This window comes from Telopea speciosissima, chromosome 2 (assembly GCF_018873765.1).
Source record: "Telopea speciosissima isolate NSW1024214 ecotype Mountain lineage chromosome 2, Tspe_v1, whole genome shotgun sequence".
Classification (NCBI taxonomy): domain Eukaryota; kingdom Viridiplantae; phylum Streptophyta; class Magnoliopsida; order Proteales; family Proteaceae; genus Telopea; species Telopea speciosissima.
This window is the reverse complement of record NC_057917.1, coordinates 74,698,301-74,720,741: the sequence shown is the minus strand read 5'-3', so window position 1 is coordinate 74,720,741 and position 22,441 is coordinate 74,698,301. Positions and strand designations below refer to the sequence as shown.

The 22,441-nt window shown below is 38.5% G+C and overlaps 3 protein-coding genes and 1 long non-coding RNA gene across 4 annotated transcripts; 2 read left to right on the top strand and 2 right to left on the bottom strand.

Moving 5' to 3' along the window:
- The first annotated feature begins 1,839 nt into the window (after window positions 1–1,839).
- On the top strand, window positions 1,840–3,003 carry LOC122651103. The gene has a single exon (XM_043844434.1). The coding sequence runs from the start codon at window positions 1,840–1,842 to the stop codon at window positions 3,001–3,003; it is 1,164 nt and encodes a 387-aa protein (XP_043700369.1).
- A 635-nt stretch (window positions 3,004–3,638) lies between these two features.
- On the bottom strand, window positions 3,639–7,766 carry LOC122650054. The gene is made up of 3 exons (XR_006331369.1): window positions 7,155–7,766; window positions 3,800–4,061; window positions 3,639–3,752 (listed from the first exon to the last, which is right to left on the bottom strand). It is a non-coding gene; the product is annotated as an uncharacterized LOC122650054 (long non-coding RNA).
- A 7,313-nt stretch (window positions 7,767–15,079) lies between these two features.
- On the bottom strand, window positions 15,080–16,693 carry LOC122652823 (ribosomal L1 domain-containing protein 1-like). The gene has a single exon (XM_043846693.1). The coding sequence runs from the start codon at window positions 16,632–16,634 to the stop codon at window positions 15,327–15,329; it is 1,308 nt and encodes a 435-aa protein (XP_043702628.1). The 5' UTR covers window positions 16,635–16,693; the 3' UTR covers window positions 15,080–15,326.
- A 2,552-nt stretch (window positions 16,694–19,245) lies between these two features.
- LOC122652313 lies at window positions 19,246–22,441 on the top strand. The gene is made up of 4 exons (XM_043846020.1): window positions 19,246–19,534; window positions 20,582–21,171; window positions 21,249–21,764; window positions 22,271–22,441. Exons 1-4 carry the CDS (start codon window positions 19,261–19,263, stop codon window positions 22,406–22,408), a joined length of 1,518 nt encoding a protein of 505 aa, XP_043701955.1. The 5' UTR covers window positions 19,246–19,260; the 3' UTR covers window positions 22,409–22,441.

The window sequence follows — 22,441 nt, the reverse complement described above, 5'->3', positions numbered from 1 at the left end:
CAAAAGCACCAATAGCAAAGTTAGACTGATTTTATATTTGATCTTGTTTCTTCCTTGAAAGACAAAAATAGGGTCATCGTAAACCTTCATTTGTTAAAATATTAAATAAAGTTTAGAGATGGTGTTTGTTGAATTTTGGTAAAAAAACTGTTTGCTATGTCGAATCCAAAGATGCCTAAACACTTGTATTTTAAATGTGAATATTTAAAATATTCTAGCATGAGGTTCCCTTTTTTTTTTTTAAAGGAAAATATTAATGTAACAGTTTGAGATGATTGCTTCAACCAAACCTGATGTGTTCTTCCTTATGGAAACAAAATCATCAAGGTAGAAAGTTGATAAGATTATATGAAATTTCTCTCTCCAGAATTGTTTTACTGTGGACCTAATACAAACTGCTGGTGGTCTTGCTCTTTTTGGTTTGATAATTGCCGAGTTCGATTCTTCTGGACATACCAACAGATGAATGTACATGTGAAAGCCAAACACCTGTCCTATTTTTGCCATTTACAAGGGGAGGAGGGGTATTTATGGAAACAAAATTAAAATGTGATTGGCTCTCACATGTACGTTCACCTGTTGGTACGTGCAAATGATCCGTTCTGATAATTTCCAAGTTCGTATCATATCAGTTGATGTGGAAATTACTACTCCAGGTATCCCCTCTTTCTTTTTTTCATGTATTTATGGTGATCCTAATAAGAGCAGAAGACACTTGGTGTGGGAAAAACTCTCTAACTTAGGTGTGAATCGACACTCTAGCTGGGTTTGCTTGGGAGACTTCAACTCCTACTTTCATGGCACAAAAAGACTGGAGGCAATCCAACTACCCATTGTGACTCTGCTCAATTCCGGGATATGTTAAATTCATGTAGTCTCATGGATTTGGGATCTCATGGTCCCTTCTATACCTGGAATAATGAGTGGACTGACGACTCAAATATCCAAATCAGGCTTGATCGAGATTTTTCTAATGCCAGTTGGCGCCAAGATTACCCTGATGCTGCAGTTTTCATCAAAGTGGCTATTGGTTCTGACCATGCTCCTCTTGTGCTTGATTCTGGGGGAGGTAAATGCTCTAGCCCATGCCCCTTTCATTTTGAGGTCACGTGGTTAAGACACCCTGATTGTCATAACACACCTGAGAAAGGTTGGAATACATCTGCTTTTGAATCCCCACCAAATAAGATTATGCAAAAGATCCAACACTCTAAGTATATCTTCAAGAGATGGAGCTGTGATGTCTTTGGAAATATTCAATCCCATATCCATTCTCTCAAGCAAGAATTACAGCACATTCAAAGTCGACCGCCATCTCTCTTCTCCCAACAGAAAGAAAATGATATCCTCAAGCTATTGGAGATTGAACTGCAGAAAGAGGAAGACATGTGGAAGCAAAAGTTTATGGTGGACTGGCTACAATGTGGGGAAAGCAATACCAAATTCTTTTCATATCTCTACCCTTCGAAGGCTTCAACACAATCGCATATTGAGGTTGAAGAAGCATGATGGTGGATGGACAGAATCGACTGGTGAGATTGGTGAGACCTTTGAAGATCATTTTAAGAATATCTACTCGGCAGAATCGATTGATGATGATGCTTTAAACCAGGTTCTTAATTGTGTACACCCTATTGTTTCTGCTGATATTAATGATTAGTTGTGTAAAGCCCCAATGATGGAAGAGGTTAAATCAGCCTTGTGTGCTATGACACCTCAAAATCACCAGGCCCGGATGGTATCCCTCCCATTTTTTTCCAAAAATATTAGGATCTAGTCAAAGTTGATTTGTATGCTTTTGTGTTGGATTTTTTCTCAACTGGTCATATGCCAAAAGATATGAACAAAACCCTCATTTGTCTCATCCCAAAGACAAGACACCTTGAATCGGCAGACCAATTTCGATCTATTAGCCTATGTAATGTCACTCTGAAGATTGCTACTAAGCTTATTGCAGATAGACTTCGAGGCGCTCTTGATAGTATTATTTCTCCAGCTCAATCAGCATTCATCCATAGAAGGCTGATCTCTGACAATATATTAATAGTGCACGAAGTCTTCCATTACATCAAGAAGAGGAAGAAGGATTGGACAAAGCTGTTTGCACTCAAGCTAGACATGCGTAAGGCATACAATCGACTTGATTGGAGATTTGTGGAAGCAATTCTATCAAGATTAGGTTTTCATCACCGATGGGTTCAGCTTGTGATGGAGTGCATCAGATCGGTTTCATATAGTCTGCTTATTAATGGATCAACAAAAGTCACAATCAATCCTTCATGTGGCATTAGGCAGGCTGACCCACTGTCATCGGCCTTGTTTATTCTATGTTCTCAAGTTCTATCATCAGTTATCACTGCGGCAGAAGCTAATGGATCAATTCAGGGTATTAGAGTAAGAAATAGAGGTCCAAAAATGACGCACTTACTCTTTGCCGATGATTGTCTTCTCTTTGGTCAAGCAAATCTCCAGGAAGTTACTACTCTTAAAGATTGCCTTGAATTGTATTGTAAAGCTTCAGGCCAGGAGGTGAAGTCTTCCTTAACTTTTAGTCCTAACACCCACAGTAGCTTCAAAAGATGGTTCTCAAAGATTATCAAAATCCCATATGATGATGGACCCTCCAAACACTTAGGTCTCCCAACGGAGTTTGGAACTTCAAAAGCTATCTTGTTCAATGATTTGAAAGATAAAACTTTGAAGCGAATGCAGGGTTGGAAGCAAAACTTGCTCTCACATGCTGGTAAAGAGGTGCTCTTAAAGTCTATAGCTTTCTATATGTCCAACTTTGCAAGTTCTCATTTCAAGTTGTTATCCTCCTTTCACTCACAAATAAGGAAAGTTACCACTAATTTCTATTGGGGAGACTCAACAAATAAGAACAAGATCTATTGGGTGTCTGGGTCTCGCTTATGCAGATCTAAACAAAAAGGTGGCTTGAGCTTCAAAGACCCAAAACTCGAAAATCAAGCCTTACTATCTAAACTTGCTTGGCGGCTCTAATCAACACTGGATTCAAATTGGACGGAGTTTATTAAATCCATCTATTTCCCTAATGTTGATTTTTTAAATGCAAAGTTAGGGAATCACCCTTCCTATGCATGGCGGAGTATTCCTGAAGGGCGTAAGGTGTTGACTACAAGTCTCATATGGCATGTTGGCACGGGTGATCACATCAAAATTTGAGAGGATAACTGGCTACCATCTTCAACAAATTTTAAGGTTCACCAAGGTAAACCCACCAACTACCCAATCACTTTGGTTTCAGACCTAATCGATCAAGATAATAGAAGATGGAGAGTAGATGTGATTGATGAGTTTCTTCTTTGTGACAAGGAAGCAATCTTACAAATTCCATTGAGTATTTTTCCCATAGAGGATGCCCTTATTTGAGGTGGATCTAACAATGGAATCTACTCTGTGAAATCTGCATACAATGTGCTATCTAACCAATTGTAGACAGAATATGAAGCATCGGCCTCTACTTCTCATTCTACTATTGCCCGCAATGTCCCTAACTCGGTTTGGAAACGCATTTGGGTGATAAAAACATTGCCAAAATTTTCGAGTTGATGAATTACATATAGGCTATAGTACCTGCTGCTGCTCCTAATTACTTCTCATAAATTTCAATGGAATTCAGGGAAATATTCAATTCCTATTGATGGGTAATTGCACAAGCACAATTCTCTACAGATGAACTCATATCAGAGACCTCTAAGAATAGTAACAGATACATCAAATACTTGTAACTAAGCAGGGAAAAGAGAAGATTTGCCACAAAAAAAAAAAAAAAGACTAGGCAGAGAAAAGAACAAAGAAAATGCAGCACTGCATTTAAGATGTAAAAAATTTCAAATAGCTGAATCCATTACAGGAATTCAAATATAGTACAAAAATGTATCTGCTACGCGGACCAATGGCTTCATTCCCTAATTCAAGCATGATGAGTTACCCGTTCATATATACCAAACAGTACTGAAAGGGACAGAAATTTCTTTCATCTATGATGCTGGAACAATGCATAATCCTTAAAGAAAGTGTCACCATCATCTCTGAACCTAGCAATGAGAAAAAGGAAAAGAGGAGTAAGAGAACAGCTCCATATTCAGATTGTAAACAAGAGATGCCTAAAAGAGATTCACTGAACTTGAATAAGATACAGTAAAAAAAAAAAAAAAGGTATTGAAAGATGAGCAAACATCCACAGTGCAAAAGATTTAAAATTACATGTGCCAACCAATGAATGTTATGGAAAAGAGCTGGGGACATGGCCAGGGTGCCCAGCATGTGTCTTCCTCTCTCCTCCCCCTTTGGAAAAGACCCCCTTGCCTTCCTATGTCCAGCCCTGTGATTGGTGTATGCCGCATTGCTGCTAGCTTACCGAAAGCTGGCAGGATGCCCAACCCTCTCTCTAATGTTATACTAACAGATCCATCAATATTTCTTCAAAGCAGAGACAAATAAGGATACACAAGTATTTTAATCCAAGCACTAAACAAAAGCATTGGGAAACTCAGTGGTGAGATACACTTGACAAAGAATATGATTATCATCTGTACTCATTGCACTCGTTATGCAAGTGTGGTCAAACTGTTGCTTTGATGATCCAATCAGAGACTCTGCTGTTTGTATAAAGATCTAGAGTAGCAGTTCATGAATATATGCTAAATAATTTTTACATAGGTTTAGGGAAAAAAAATTATTACATCATGGCACATTCATACAACAGAGTCGAGTTTGCTGTTGTTTGAAGAACAATAACTTGAGTAATATAACAGAACATAAGAATATAATTCTAGACATTTGAAGTCCTTTTGTGGAAGTATAGAAGGTAATTCATGATTGGATTTGTTTTTAAGTAAAGAAAACAAATTTTGCAGCTATGGTTTCTATTCTCGAAATTTGTGGAAAAAGAAATCAATTTTTCACCTTTTCTTAATTGGGACTCTGTGATGATGTATAATAAGTAAAATATTTTACTTGGAAAAAAGGGAATAAAATGGGTTTTTTGTTTAATATTCTCCCAAATAATCAAGACGCATATATGGTACCCAAGGAATAATTAAGGGTTTAGCTAATCTGAGAATGAATAACTTCTACAAATTTCTTACGTAAATTTATTTTTGATTCCCTAGATTTTTTTATTATTATACTGCTTCAATCTTCCATTGCAATGCAGACCACAAAAAAACCTTTTTCCATGGTTTCAGTACTAGCTGAGACTGGTAACATTCCAGAAAATTATCTACTGCTTTGCATGGAAGCAGATAACACTGAAAAGGATGAAATGTAGAGGGTGTTGTGTAATGGATAGGTAAATACCATGACGCAACCATATCCCATTTCTTGGTCAAGAGTGTCTGCTTCAGGAATACCTTAAGGCAGTCTGAAATAAATGCAAGTATTGGGAGGGGGCAGCGCTATTAATGTCTGAGGACCATGTCAACAACTCAATCATGGCCTACATAATAATGCCATAGTTGTCGAGGCATTGCCTAGGCTGTGTCCAGGCTCTTTCTTGGGTCCAAGGCAACATCGCGCCTTGTTGACACATCACGAGTTTACGGTTGATTTTTTTTTTTTTTTAAATAATGAACATATTTATATTCTATACTATGTTTTGTTTATTACATGTTGGTTTTCTCATATTAGGTCATTACTAGTATAATTATATCATATTGCATTGATATGCCTTCTATGTTCCATATAAGCTTAATTTTATAAAATTATCATTTCTATATTACATGTAGTCATAAACTACACTGTCACCTAGGCATCCTGCCCCATCCAACGCCTTGGATTATCTAGTTGCTGTTACAACTATTTACAATGCTTGTAAAGTTTCAAAATAGGATGAGTGAGAACTGTACATTGAAGCATGACACAGGAGCTATAGCCTGGGAGTTGGAAAGTCAGAGTTCATATCCTTTGAAGTTCATAATCCATACACACATAAGAAGAAGCCTTCAGACAAGGTAAAGACAACAAGAGTAAAGTCTATTTCTACACATGAATCTGCCAGTGATCTAGCAAAGGGTAGAAACAATAGAATCGGTTGAGTTCCTATAGGCGGTAAACTGAAGGGTTCACAGAGAAAGAGTTCTTACAGACAGGAGACTGAAGGGTTTATATTGAAGGCTATATCATAAAATAGGGTTATGCATTTACAGAGAAAGGGACTTTGCCAAGGAAACCCTGCAAAAGGCAAAACCAGACATCTTGTCTCCTCTAACCATAAAATTGGAGGAAGCTGATCCAAGATAGACAAAGAATCTTTCTTACAGGAAAAGTAGGTGGGCTATGCTCCCACTACTTGGAAGCTTCAGTTAGACAAGTAGTTTTATGGAATCCATCGTGTCCGAATTTTGGGAAGAATTTGTGAAGGCACACAGGGTCTTAATAAAATCTAAAATTTGAAATTTGGTCCTTAAAAAAAAGGGAGGTGGACATCCAAAAATATGAGCTAACCACAATCCCAGAGAAGGAACAACTTTGAGATCAACAATTAGCACTGAAAAAGAAACAGATGAATCTTCTCTTCCAGTTGATACCAGGTATGAGCATATAAAACATGTACACTCATAAACGCATCCACTGTACCACTCTTGAATATAGAAAGAGTCTTAACAATTCCAAAAGACGAAAAAAACTCCTGCAGTCTACACCTCCTCCGGAAAAACCGCAGAAGTTCACCCCAAGACATATTCTAACCATCAAGTTCGCTTAGAAAGGCACCCACACAACTCATGTAACGAAGCATAAGAACCAAACCCCCCCCCCCCCCCAATGGACTAGAAAAGCGCAAAACAGGAAGAGAGATCCAACCATAAACTCGACACACAATGAAGCATTTGAGAGAAAGGCAGTCAATTTCAACAAAAAAATCCCAAAAATTTGCAATGGATCCCCAATCCATATTCCATACTTCAGCTTAGCAAATAAGATTAAAACGCCGCTTACGTCTACAGCAACCTTAACATCACAACAAATCAAGATCAAAATTTTTATCATTTTATAAACCAAAAAAAAAAAATGAAAACCCTAGTAAACGACAAAACCAAAGGGTTTTTTTTTATTTATTTATAGATTTTTTAAAGCTTTACGAAAAGGGGTAAGGAAGAGAATAATGAGAAGAGAAGGCGTTAGTTTACCTTCGTTGCAAAGAGATACATCTTTTAGGGAGGTGCTGCAGAAGCCCTTCCATGTAAAGAGCCGCAACAGCAGAGCATAAGGGTGGAAGAAGGAGACGATGACGCCATAGTCAGCAAGAGATCCAGTTCGAGTCGCAGCAGGAGACATTGTTATTTGTTTGAACAACCCTAATGACTCCTCTTTTAAAAAGAGAAGAGAAGAGAAGAGAAGAGTGTTTCAGAGCTTTCTTCTGCAGTAACATTAGTAGCCGTAGTAAGCAGTTGTGGATTTAATTCGATCTTTCAGTTCCTTCTCTCTCCCTCCCTCTGTGTGTATGTGAGAAGATTACGGAAAGTGGAGTTTAAAGAAAGTTGCAGAAAGAGTAAGAAAGCAGGAGGATCACGCGCATACGGACACGCAGAGACACAGTTTCGTCTCGCTAGCATTGTCTGTTGGATGTTTGTCTCGGTGTCTGCTGTGTGTATGTGAAAATGTGGTCTTCGTGCAGAGAGAGAGAGAAAGAGAGAAAGACTTTTAACGGAAAGATGCAAGCTTTGCACGAATCCAGAGGCGCAATGGGTACGTACTAAGGGTAGAGAGAACAGGAGAACATAGGTGGGTGAAGAAAGGGTTTGTCCTTCTGTTTTGCAGTTTCGAGGTTTTAAAAAAGAAAAAATTAAAAATTCAAATGGTCCCCGCCCTTTGGTTTCCTTTTGCCCTTTTGCCGCGCCCTTTTTGTTCTTCTTTTTCCTGTTTTAAATTGCAACGGCCACCTACGTCAGTAGACCCCACACACCATACACCAAACAGAGTTTTCTCAGGTAGGTCTTAAAAAAGAGAACCTCCTCTATTGTCTCCTCCCTTTCAGACTTTCACAGCTAATGACGGATGTAAATGGCTTAACACTGGGTGGGGTCAGGAGGGATTCAGGAAGTACCCTTCCTTCTTATGTTGCCACTCACTGTTCCTTCTTTAATTGCTCTCCTTCCTTACAGAATACAGTTCCACTGTTCTAACTCTATTATCAACTCTTCTTCTGCTTCAGTCTTCAGGACTTCAGGTGGTCAAATTTAAAGGATCAGCTCAACCATTGAATGAACAGAGTATTCCTCACTGTTTATAGTTTTTCTTAGGGGTATTAAAATTGGGATTGAACCGGCTATGTCGACCCGGTATTTTGATCCTTTCCAATTCCTTAAACTGTGCAGTGCAGCAGTTCAGGGTGGAGATTTCGATACGTTGCAAGCAGTTTGGATATCCAACGGTCCAAGCTCATTGACTTACATTTTTTTGTTGTTGAACTCGGACCGTTGGATGTACAAACTGCCATGTGTCAAAACCTCCACCCCAAATTACCACATGATTTCAAAACTAAACCGAATAGAAACCGAAAATACCTAATGCGGAACTCATAACAGTCCAAAACTAATTTAAAAAACCAGATCTTTTTGTTTTTGGTAAATAGATTTTTTTTCATACCTTGGTATAAATATGTATGCTAAATCAAATCCAAATCAGGTTGAAACCAAAACCGACCCGATAAATAAGCCAATATGAATCCAAAACAAATTGAACCAGAATTGAACTGAAACCAAACTTTCTTTACTAATTTGATTTCAGATTCAACATTCCCACACTGAAACCCACCCAAATTGATCAATCAATCGATTGACACCCCTAATTGTCTACATGTCCAATTTCTTAGTCCAACCTCTTATATAGTTTAATTAATTTCATCAATAGTTTACTGGTCTGAATTGATTTTGATTATGTCCCGTATCATCCAAAATGGTCTAAATTGACTTATTCCTGCTTTCGATCCAATTTTTTATATCGTTTTTTGTAAGAGGATTCCCTGTGTTTGTCAGTCTGAGAAGGATGCAAAATGAACATCCCAACCCCCCCCCTCCTATACAAGGCAGAAATCTCATCCATGTTGATGCTTCCATGCACGCTTCCATTGGCATTCGGATTGACGGGGCCACACTACCTTTCAAAGAACCCTCTCCTTAAAAAATTTATATAAAAAAATTATTTGTATTTAATTCATGTTCATATCCATTTACGAAAATCAGTTTTCAAAAACTACCTGAATCTATCCAAAAGCTATTTGCAGATACGAATATTTCAACTTCAGATCGGATATTACCTGATCTATTTAGGTCTGATAATTTAAAAAATATGATAAAATAATTTCTAATAATACTAAAATACACTTACCAATTCACGATATATCACAAGTAATGCGAGAGAGAAAAAATAATTTAGGCCTATTCTAAACAGATAAACAAAGGTTGGGTGAACAAACTAATAGAACTGGATTTAGTTGCAATTTCATCAGAGACGCAACAAATGTAATCCCCATTTGTAAGACACAACAGGAAACACAACCAAAAGCACTCAATCTACGAGTACTTGTCAATAAATCATCCCAAGCTCTGGAGAGCTTCGGTTCTCCCAACCAAAATACGGTCTCATCGACTTTCAGCAATCTTTAATCAAACAATGAAACTCGAGGAGACAGTTTTGGTACACCACAATGTAAAATTTATAAAATACAAAGCGTGAGAAAGGGTTGTTTTGTGTTGCTGCTATGAATGCTTTATTATCAATAGAATGTGATGAGAGTTGAAGGAAAAACATATGAAATCCTTCCAGCATGCTCTCTCTCTCTCTCTCGCCATTTACAGTAACAAACAAAGCTAGAAAAACATAGAGAAATTCTCAATTCTGATCAAGACATTAAAGACAAAGATCGGTATATAACTTCAGCATGGAAAACAATAAGGAAAAACTAGAAACCTAAGATAACTGATTGGCCCACCTGCAAAATCCACATTTGTCATAATGAAACTTCCTTTTACGATTCTGCAACAAAAGGAAACAAATTATCTGAACGTAAAACTACTCGGGGTTCCGGTATAACAATATCACCTTAAGGCATTGAAACAAAAGAAGCGATAGAAAGCAGGAAGCCAGCATTATATTTTCTTAGGCTCAATTTGTATGTCATTGGGTCTCATAATAACCCAGAAATTGAATTACATCCCCATCTTCTACAAATAATTCTATGGCTAATACCGTCCTCAACATCTACCTCTTTATGACATTTTAAGCAAGAATGGCAATGCCTCTTCATGTATGAGTGCAGCAGAGACATCAGGCTTGCTCAAGCTAATTTCAAAAGTATACTTAACCAATGAGGCAGAAACAGTATCAAAGCCAACTTCACCACCAAAAACTGAGCTCCTTCATCCCAATGGTTGCTGCCAGCTCCAAAGAGGGGGGTTAGAGTCAAGCCACTGCTAGAATTGATAGCAGCATGTGGGTGAAGGTACTGCACATCCATCTGAAGTACCACGCACCACAAAAAACCAATAATCTGTTTCAGTCCTTAAAACAAGTAATCTACAGACATTTTCATGGCACACAATTACATGTTGTATCATCCAGATATTGTATGAAGGATTAACAGCATTAAATTAGTTCTTTATGATAACAAGCACAAATTTTTCAAGAGATGGCTTATTGAGTCCACCCACTTTATATATGTTAATAAGCTCAGATTTGTCATTGAACTTTTCAGACAAATAAACCTAGAAATTAATCAAGAGCTTAGATATGAGTCCACCCCAATTAATTCTTAAAATTAAAGTATAAGAGATAAAGATATACTAAACCATTGGGTCATATCATACCAAAAAAAAAAAAACTGGGTCATACTTAAGGTTGAAATTCCATGCACACATAAATATAGCCATTAATCACACATGATCCTTGCTAAATTGATAACATCCATGCATCATGATCTACATATTACAATTATCTCTATATGAACAGAAAATAACCATAAACATTATGGGGTTGGAATTTATATGAACAATCCAAAGTTGAAAAGCCTGCATTGAAGCAAATAATGCAAGATTCATCAAAACTCATCATACAAATATGACAGATTATGTTACCTGGAAACTTCAAATGTCCTTAATTGTAAATGTATCAAGTCATTTAAGTAGGACTTGAACTAAAAGTAACAGAAGTTCATGCACACAACCAACTTTAATGAATCACATGTCATACTAGTCAACTAGAGTAGCTTCCAGGACAAATTATGCATCTTGACAAAAGTCTCTTTTTCAATGGTGCAGGACACCCAAGGAAAAATGTTTAGAATGTTGTAAGATTCATGTCCTAAACCAAAACTACCAAGCAACCCTTAACGCTTGTTAATGATCCCAATTACTTTGGTCATGCCCTAACTTTCTATTTGATATTTATTGCTTTATTCTACCTGGGAATTCACCTGTTCCGCTGATAAATGCCACAACTGGTAAACAGCAAAGCCAACTCAACAGATGGGGACAGTTTAGTTTATGACTCTGGCACTCCACACGTAAGTTCAACTTTTCAAAAAAAAACTGAAAGTCAATACCATTTGAAAATTTCTTGTAAACCCAAATGACCTTTCTTGTGCTTTTAACAAGATTTCACCCCTTTGTAAAGTCATCACACTAATTTCAAATCAGATACTACAAAGAAGGGCTAGAACAACTGTTAGCAATTCACCCTTGTTCCATAGTCTTAAAACTTAGATTATCAATCAACATAAGATAAGATAGTTAACATGATTTCTATCCTTTCCTGACACAGAAATAGGCAAACCTGAGGTTTTCAAAATGATAAACCTTCAATGAAAAATCTCAAATGTATGGCTCTCTCTCTAATGGATTTTTGTTCCATGCTGTTAGTGTAGTAGTTCCTAAAGCAGCCAATGAAACCAACTCAAACAGGGAAACTTTAATTCGTCCAACATCAAACATGAGTAAAAATGTAAAAGATACCGGAATCAACCTTTGCCTCTTACGATTAGAGCAGATACTCACTGTCCTCCTCCAAATCACGATGAGAATGGTTGTCAGAAGAATACAAGAAACACCACCAAGCATCATTGAGATACAAGGAGTTGTTGAATGCTATGTTTTCATCTGTGGTTTTATATAGGAAATCGTTAAGGAAACCAAAAGCAGAGATCATAAACATATACTTAGTTCATCATACTGTGGTAGAGATACGTAGGGCCAGTGTTTGCCTTGAGTGTATGCGACTATGCCAGGATGGGCGGTAAATCAAATTGCAGCATTGAGAACAAGGCCTCCCATAGGTTAACAACATTTGGGGTCCACACTCCATATCTACAGAATTTTGTTGAGATATCTCTAAATTTTGATGCACTATGTCACAATAATCAAGAATTGTATGACACTATAGAGGATGCCAGCATAAATGGAGAAGAAGTGACACCTCCCTTCACAGTTATTTTTTCACTTTTATTTTATTCAAACATTTAAATACTTCTTATCTCATTATTTCAATACAAATAAAAGATTCAGGTATGGCAAGTGAAATACAACAAATTTATACTGGTGCCTGCTTTTCTACCACTATAGATGATTGACTCATCTCAGCAGATCCTGAGATGTGGCAAAAATAAATTTGCTAAAGGATACTTCATACATTGAGGAGAAAGGTAACAAGGTCAGTCCTATAGGAGACTCTAACATAACATCACATGGTATGAGGCAAGACAGAAGTAACAAATAGGACTCTTGGGATCATCATAATGTTCCATTCCATTGTTATGATAACAACATGAGGGTTTATATACTGCTTTACTTCAAACTTTTCATTGAAGAAACAAAAAATACAGGTAGTAGTACATCCCTCCAAGAGGACAAAAAAAGATAAATTAATTGGAATCCTATCATTATAAACATGACACAAAAAAAACATCCTACCACTTTAAATTGGGAAAGGGGTGGGAAGAATGTGAATTAAGATATCCAGGCTATGTACAAAAGTGTATCATTCACTATTGGAACAGAACTACATAACTCCCCATCAACTACTATAAGACCAACCTTCCACAAAACATTATGACCATAATTTAAATAAGTCTCCATGAATAATAAAATTTTATTACAAAATAGTATGTACAAGGTTGACAATGGAGAAAGCCCAAGGTGGAAGGATAAAGAGAAAACAATACATAAGGTAGCAAACAAGCAAATAACATGTGCAAGCCAGCCAAGCTATACCAAGAGTATCGTGTAGATAGTGATGCATAACAGATCCTTTCTTCAATGATTCAGAGGCATCACCACTTATCTGTTCCTAATTTTTTGGATGGGGAAAAAAAACCTTGGGAGAAATCCTCAAATATGCACAATGGTAAAACTACTAAAGACAGCAAAATTCCAAATTGTAAACTCCTTAACCTACTCAATTTTCCTCATCTTGAGTTGGCCAATTCAAACCCAATTTAAATATGGGTTAAGGCCAAACTTCAGGTTTTTCAAATTGACCAAAAAACTGAACAGAACCAACACATTTTTAACAAAAGAACCCTGCTAAACTCTCTTTTTTTCTCCCCTCCACATTAGGGTAGCATTTTGGTACATAACAAATTCGTTGAAATTAGAGTTGGGTAGGTTGCACATTTCCAAACTGATATGGATTTGACCCAGAACAATCCAAAGCCAGCCTCAAACACAGGCCAACTCAAGGATGTCTATATAGTATGAGACATAGAAAAACCAAACAGACGAAGCCCATGCAGGAATAGTGAAAAACAATGAAAAAGTCATTCCAATTCAAAGTATGGTCAAGTTCTTAGAGCAAGACCTGGATATAGCAAACTTTGTAGTCCCCGCCCCCCCAACCTTCTTTTTGTAGGATCCTTGCTTGTAAATCATTACAGAAAGGAGAAGATTAGTAGTCAGAAAAACAAAAAACTAATAGAAATCTTCCCACCACCGATGACACTTTATGTGATAATTTTAAACCTCCCCACCTGTCATTCAAAAGCCCCAGATAGCACAAATACCTCCGCTCTACAGTATGTGCGCTATTTTGGGGCTTATTTCACATCTTTCTCCCTCATTTGGCTGTCTTTTAGGGATCAGAAAGTCCCTGCAAGTCGAATATTCCTTCATTCTTGGAGAGGGTCAACCTCAAGTCCCTGCAAGTCGAATATTCCTTCATTCTTGGAGAGGGTCAACCTCAATTATAAATATTTTCATTATGGGTATGTGCTCCACTGAAGACTAAGACACAACCATAGTGATCATATGATTTAATAACCTCTTTTTTGTCTTACTCAAATATTTACTGATGATAACTGACTGCTAAACAGTCCTACAATACACTCTGATGAAATGTAGGTGATCTGCCTTCCAATTTATTGTTGTTTCAATCATGGATAAAAATCTGGTTGGCAAGCAAGATCATTCTGAGGTATGATAACAATGTACACTTACCGAAAGAGGCCTGCTCCCTTAGATGAAAGAGATGTGACTTTTTGGTGCAGAACATAAAATGTAACCTGAAAGTCCACGCTGACACTAGTCCAAAAAAAAAAGGTGATACCTTTCAACCCAATTTAGAAAATCAGTATATGGTTGGTTGAGCAGTCAATACAAGTCTTCGGGCGTCTTGTTCATACTTTTATCTTCCCCTGACAAATTCATTAGTTATACAAGTAATTTAACTGGCCACTGCTCCATCCCATTTCTTATTAGTTTGATATCATACCATATTCACGCATTATACAGAGCCAGGGGCAAATAAAACCGAACCATGTTCCACTAAAATAGCCAAGATTTGAAATTTAACAGGCTATGTAAATAAATTATATAATATATCAAAGTCCACCAAGCAATTAAGCAACAACTCTCACTGTAATGGAAAAGCTTGATTTTGTCTTCCCAGCAATTAAAATTAACTAAAATCATCATCCACATTGTTATTTTTTGCAGCAAATTGTGAGATCCTTGTATTAAAATTCTAAGAGAAAGAATAAAACAAGAATTAAATGGATAAATAGGAATTTGTATCATGTCATACTGTCATAGGAAGCAAATTATACTGAGCATGGAAAAAAACTAACGGAGTAAGAGATTATATTTCCATTAATTTGCAGAAAAACTCTGATCATCCAATCTCAAATGCTTGCACTGCACTGACTAATAAAAAGGAATGACAACAAAATACCAAAATTGACTGCATAAATAAAAACTGCAAAAGGACTTCTAGAACACAAGCGTACTTGATTACAGGGAGCCCAACCAACAGTGAAGACCCCAGCTGATAGATAAGGCTAGTTATAACCAAGGGATAAATGCCTTACAGAGGTATCACTCTGGTGTTTGTTTTCTGCTACTCTTCTTATTCTTAGTCTTCATTCCCACACCCTCTGACTTAGCAATTTTACTTTTTTTATTCTTCTTTGGTCCATCAGCAATAGCCATGGCTTCTTTAACCCCACTTTCTGAAGTAATTAGACCCTTCTTCTTTTTCACAGCATCCCCCTTCTTCAACTTTTCTGGTTTCTTTGGATGTTTCTCACCATTCAACTCGTTAAGAACCGGGTCCCCCTTCATCCTATGCACTTTCTTCCTCTTTTTACTCAGCAACTCAGCGATGCCCAAATCATAATTATCATTATCCTCGCCATCGTCAGAATCCTCATCACCATCCAATTCTTCATTGCCCAGCAACTCGTCAAGATTGTTATCCATGTACCGCACTTCATGAATCCTCCCCTTCTTCGAAACCTTCTTCTTTCCAGACTTCTTCTCATCCTTCAGCTTACCTTCCTTCCCTGACTCCAACCCAGCAGGTATTTCTTCTTTACTCTCCTCTTCTTTCTTCTTAACCCCTTCGATTTTAAAAACCATATCAGGAACAGACTGATAAAGCGGCAATGCTAGAGACTCACTCATCTTCAAATGAAAGGACCGAACATTTGCCCACTTCTTTGGGATGATCTCCGCAATCCCATCAATGGCAGAAACAACATTGGCAACAATCTCGTCCCGACCCAGAGAGACCCTGGCGATCTTAAGAACGCTACAAGTGCCGGTCCTCAAGTATAGAAGGGCAGACCCACAAGCGTGCTCAATCTGCGCCTTCCAGTTCTTGTGGGTCAATTCGACTGGTATGGGAATCTTCTTTTTCTTAAAGAACTGCTTACCCAATAGCTTTGGAAGGAGAGGAATGACTCGTTTATCAGCGAAAAAGAGATCATAGGAGTTGCAGAGCTTGCGCTTGGCCTCGAATGGACGGTAATCTGTTTTGAGCTTGGAAAGCTTGAGGACCTTCGTGATGGGGATTCCGTCGGCCTGAACTTTCTTTTTGGCGGCTTCAGAGGTGAGACGAGCTTTGGAGCGATCGTCGATGATGAGACAGAGTTCCTCTTCTGGGGAGTGAAGAGGGTGTGGTAGAGGGATCTTGTAAGGGTTCGTGCGGCCATTTGCAGGGATCTTCTTAAGGGTTAGAATGAGGTAGAGGAAGTCATCTTCCTCTATTAGCTGGGCTTTCTGCTGCTTTTTCTTGGATTCATTCCAGTTCAGAAGGGCATCAACTGCCTTTCCAACGGTTCCTGAACCAACCCTAGATGATGTCGAAGAAGGTGCAGGAACAGAGGACTCGCTCGAAGCCATGAAAGCCCTAAGAGGATTATTACACGGTTACTAGAAAGACAGAACAACAAGAGACTCCCGCTCTAAAACCCTAGCAAATTCTGGGCTTTAGGTTTAGCCTTTGGGAAATGGAGACTTAAGGGTATGTTTGGAAAAAAAAATCTTTCTTCAGTTTCTACCACATGATTCAAATTCTGAAGGCAGTTGGATTGGAATCCATCATCTCTCTGAACAAGGATCCATTTAGGTGTGGCAAACGGGCCGGTTGAGGTATGGGCAGGAGGTTACATAGCAGGGCCCAGCCCATTTCGAATCAGGTGCTCTCTGGAAATGGAGGAGTGCATTGGACTCGGATTTTTATCTTTTCAAGTGCGAAGCACTGCCCAGTAACCACACTTGAGAATCCAACCATACAAACATGGGCAGTGATGTTTTTTTATCCTCTCAAGTGTTGGGTGTACGGGATTCTCAAGTGTGGTGCATCGCACTTGAGAGGATAAAAATCTATTAAGTCATGTTAGATCCAAGCCCATGTGTGCAAGTACCATATGAGGTGGCAAGGAAACCAAAGAATCACTTGGAAAAGTGTGTAGTAACTTTTCTCTATCATAAGTAGAAAAAAGAAAGTGAGCCGAGGCAAGAGTGGGGGGATTTGGCTCCTGTCTTGTAGTGGCGGGAGCTGGAGCATCCACCCCAGCAAAACCCCCCAAACCTGGGCCCCACCTGTGAAATGACCACCCTACCCTTATTTTTGTTGTGGTTTTGCTGGGTTGGACGCTCTAACTCCCGCCACTGCAGGACAGGAGCCTTTTTAAGAATGGGGGGACTCGGCTCCTGTCCAATAGCCTGCTCGGGTTGCATGTGCATCATCGGACCTAGTGAGGCGTGAAAAGACCGCCTCACCCGAGCGGGGGTGTGGTGGTCTTTTCATGCCTCACTGTGTATGGCGTTGCACATGCGGGTAGGCTGCTGGACAGAATCCTTTTGGAGAATGAGGTCTTCAACAAAATTTAATCTTCCAATTATCCAAAAAAAACAAGGTTTTGGGTTAAAGTAATTAAGTGAAGTAGAGTTTTCCAAAAGACACTTTAGAAGAAGTGTGTTGGTTGTGGGTTTTCTCTAAGAAAAGAGAAAGCAATACTTTACCGAAAAAAAGAAAAGAGAAAACAATAAGATTGAGAATAAGACTTATAAAATAATAGATGTGTCCACCAAAGAGAGTAGAAATGAATCAAGTGAATAGCCAAGATGCGAGGATCTAAATGAGAGTCTAAGAGGTACAACATGTGTACAAGGACTAAGTGAGGAACTAATGAAGAATGAATGGGAGATGAGGGAAGGGCGTAAATGGGGCCTTCAGTTTGGATGTCAAATCGTAAAGGTTATACATTTTTTCTATTCTTTTGCTTCTTATTGGAAGTTAGATCTCACTCCGTGGACAAATGTCGTTTTGATGAACCACGTAAATCTCTTCCCTCTTGTGCTTGTTTTATTTTGCTATTCTCATTGATCCTGCACTTTTGTTTTTGTGTGTCTAACGCAATTCTATGGACGTATACAGGTTTGTGTGTCGCACACAATTTCATACGTTGCTCACTTCAGAAACAGAACATTGTTTCTACCGTAACACCCTTGATACGATGGCTTTCATCGATGATATATCATAGAGACAGACTCTTGAACAACTAGTGAGAGTCGTGAGAGCATCCTAATGTAAGACTTACTCTTAAGGGTGTCAAAGCAAATCGAAATCGTTTAACAAAATTGAGCCAAACAATTTAAAGTAGAACCAATAAACCGTTTAATAATGGCCGGTTCTGATTTTTAAAAAGGAAACCGTTTTATTAAATGGTTTGTTTCGATCTTTTATTGTTAAACTAATGATTTCAAACCGTGTAAAAACCATAAAACCGAAACTGAATCAAACACTTAATAAACCATTTATGAACTTATTACCTCTTTCTTTCGTCTCGTCTCTTCAAGTTCCTGACGGTGTTTAAGAACTGTTAACAAACCGTGTATGAACCTATTATCTCAAACCAAAAACAAAACTGAGATCAAAGACGTTTAAAATCGAGAAACCAAAACCGTTTAATAAATGGTTCAGTTTCGATTTCTACCTACTATGCTCTAAACCAAGCCGAATCGTTTAGACCAAAACCCCACCGATTAACACCTTTACTTTCTATAGGAATACGAGAAAATATTGCGGGTTCTCTTTCTTAATTAACTGCGAGGAAGGAAGAGATAAACTAAGTTCATAGGTTTAAAGCTCCACGTAAGAAGGTGATAAGGAGAGACACTAGAGAGTGTTTTAATTGGAAGCTTATATTAGAGAGAGGGGAGAGAATTCTTTGGGAGGTGTAGGACATGATAGAATTAATTTTTGGATACAAAGAGACACTAGAAGTCTAGAACTAAATGAGTTATATCTTTGTAGAATTCCTTTTTGAGTATATCAAAATTAAATAAGTTCATGAATCACTGCTATGTTTTTGGAAAGTTAATAGCCGTTTACAGCTAAGATGAAAACAGGAATTATCATCAATCAAAGGCCCAGTGTCCCTCCTAAGTCTTGGATACATCTATAAGACTCATCTTTTCTTTATATTAGAGAGAAAAAGAAAAAAGAGATCTAAGTTTAGGAATGACAGTAAGAATGGAGGGCTGGATAATTAGTTGCTTCCTTTTGCTTGCTTTTTTCTCTGGTTCTTCTTCTGGATCATCATCACTTGCTGTAGTCTCCAATAGAGAAGAAGAAGATTATGTATCTGCAGTTGGTGATCCTGGAATGAGAAGAGATGATCTAAGGGTTGCAATTGAGGCTTGGAATCAGTGCAATGAGGTTGGACATGAAGCTCCCTTCATGGGTAGCCCCAGAGCTGCTGATTGCTTCGACATTGACTATTCTACATTCCCAGGTGAGTTTTTTTTCCCCTCTTTTTGTCTCTCTTTTCTCCTAAAAGGACTCTGTTCGAGAGCGGGTGGCTCCTGTGCTCAGACATAGGGTGAATTAATAAACCCACCCCCATGAAAAACGGAAATTCTGCCTCTGTTGGTGCTTCTGTGTGCATTCCCATTGGTCCCATGCTTTCGCAGCAGCCACACTCCAGGATAGAAAACTTTCTCCAATTATTGAAACTCGAGATGATTTCCTTTTCTTTTGAATTGAATGATTTTCTATGGGGCCAATGAGAATGGAGAGACAGAGAGACAGACAGAGAGAAGGAGAGACTCTGTTCGAGGGCGTGGCTCCTATGCCTAGATACAGAATGGGATGAAATGATCACCCACCCCATGAAAGGTGGAAATCTCACCCATATTGATGCTTTAATGTGCCTTACCATTGGTCCTGTGCTGACTCTGACAGAAAACTCTTCCTCTATTATTGAGATTATTGTGAACCTCCATGTGAATCCTTTTCTTTTCAATTGAATGATTTTCTGGAATTTGGCTCTACTCCAGCCGTGGCGAGAGCTAAAACCGGTTGATTAGTAAACGGTATGGGTCTTCTAATGGTTCTAGAACCGAAAGACCAGTCTGTAACCAGAACCATCAGGACCCATTAACTTGCATATAATCATATTAATGTAAGATGGGTTATAATCTAGAATGTTGATTTGGTATTGGTGATTTAGATTTTGGTACTGTAACCCTAAAGCAAATTAGGAACTGGAACCATCCCACCTATTAACAAATGGTTCTAGATTTCAGGTTTGGAATCGATTAAATAAATTAGCCGGTTCTAGACCCTTAGGATCAAAACCGATTATGAACCGGACCAATTTGCATCATTATGTATGAATGAGCTCTGAAATAGAGTTAGACAATAGACTAAAATTTCTAAGAATTGGAATCAACACCCCTGCACATGGCATGCTCTGTTTCTTCTTCTAACTATTGATTTGGTTTAATCAACTTACAATTCCTTCAGTTGGCTAATATTTTTCTTCTTCATCTTATTTTAGATGTCAGGTTAATACACAAGGTGGATGAGATAGACAACAGGTTAGGTGTGAATAACTCTGTTTTTGGTAGATTAGTACACAATGTAGACCATTTTGCAGCCAAGAAAGAGATCTACTTGGGTCACAAATGCCAGGTATGGGATGTACCAAGGCCATGGCAGTTTTGGATGATCATGCTCAAGAGTGGCAACATGGATACACTTGCGGCGGTGTGCCCAGAGAATGGGAAGAAATCAAAACCTTTTCCACCTGAATCAAGGTTCCCATGCTCTGGCAAAGGTTGCATGAACATGCCATTGATATACCACAACTACACAAGCTTACATCAAGGAAGAAAGGGGATTACTACCCTAAGAGGTAGTTTCTATGGGACTTGGGACTTAGATGCCAATGTTAAGAATGGGCCAATTTCAAATACCTCTTACTTCAAAGTGACTTGGGTGAAGAAGCCTGGGAAGGGTAGTTGGAAGTTCCATAATGTGTTGAGGACAAATCATAAGTATCCATGGCTTATGCTCTACTTAAGATCAGATGCAACCACAGGATTTTCTGGTGGATATCATTACCAAACAAGGGGAATGTCAAAAATTGTAAGTTCTTCTATACTTCTTCTCCTTCTAGTTGATTTTCTACAGTACTTACTAAAGATTGGATAAACTAATTGCAGATTCCAAAGTCACCCAATTTCAAAGTGAAGTTCACTCTAGACATAAAGAAAGGTGGAGGCCCAAGTAGCCAATTCTATCTCATGGACATTGGAAGTTGTTGGAAGAATGATGGAAGTCCTTGTGATGGCAATGTAACAACTGATGTAACAAGATACAGTGAGATGATAATCAATCCCAGCGCCGAAGCATGGTGTCGCCCTGATGACCTTAGACTCTGTCCACCTTATCATACATTTTCTAATGGCACCAGAATCCATCGCGCAGACAAGAAGAACTTCCCTTATGAGGCTTACCATGTGTATTGCTCTCCAGGGAATGCAGAACATATAGAGGAACCATTTAACTATTGTGATCCATATAGCAATCCTCAACCCCAGGAGATACTGCAAATATTACCACATCCAGTCTGGGGAGAATATGGGTACCCAACAAAGAAAGGTGAGGGATGGATTGGTGATTCCAGGACTTGGCAGCTGGATGTAGGGAGGTTGTCTCAGTCACTGTATTTCTACCAGGTCTGTATCCCTTCTATCCAACCCCCCACCCCCACACACACACACACAACTCTTATATGCATCGTTTGTGATGCAGTGAAACTTGTGACCTTAGAAGGGTCTCTCCACCCTAAAGCTCAGGCTTTTGAGTTGAACGGTATTAAGTGGTATCAGAGCGGGCTACTGTGCAAACATGCTCCATGGCTAGGAATGAGACCAAACCCACTCCATGGTCAGGAATGGGAGGGAGACCATGAACTGTAGTTAAGTTGTTGGTGGCCTGATCTGTGTATCCCAAGATATGAATCAAATCTGGTCTTTGAGCAATCATAGCTCAGACTCATCACATAAAAACCTTTGGGTCATGCTGGATGGGCTTGCTTCACTTCATTTAGGAAGCTTTGTCTTTAACTTGGATATAAATTTCTTTTGTTAAATACCTCTTAATTGTCAATTAACTTACATGTTCTACCATTATTTCTGTATGCATATCTCAATTTGACACTCTCTCTCTCTCTCTCATGCAGGACCCAGGAACTAAGCCAGTAGAGAGAACTTGGCCATCCATCAATTTGGGTACTGAGATATATATAAGCAAGACAGATGAAGTTGCAGAGTGGATTGTTAGTGACTTCGACATTATTGTTCCAAATGGGAATGTATAATTAATCATGAATTAACAAAGCCTAATACACCAT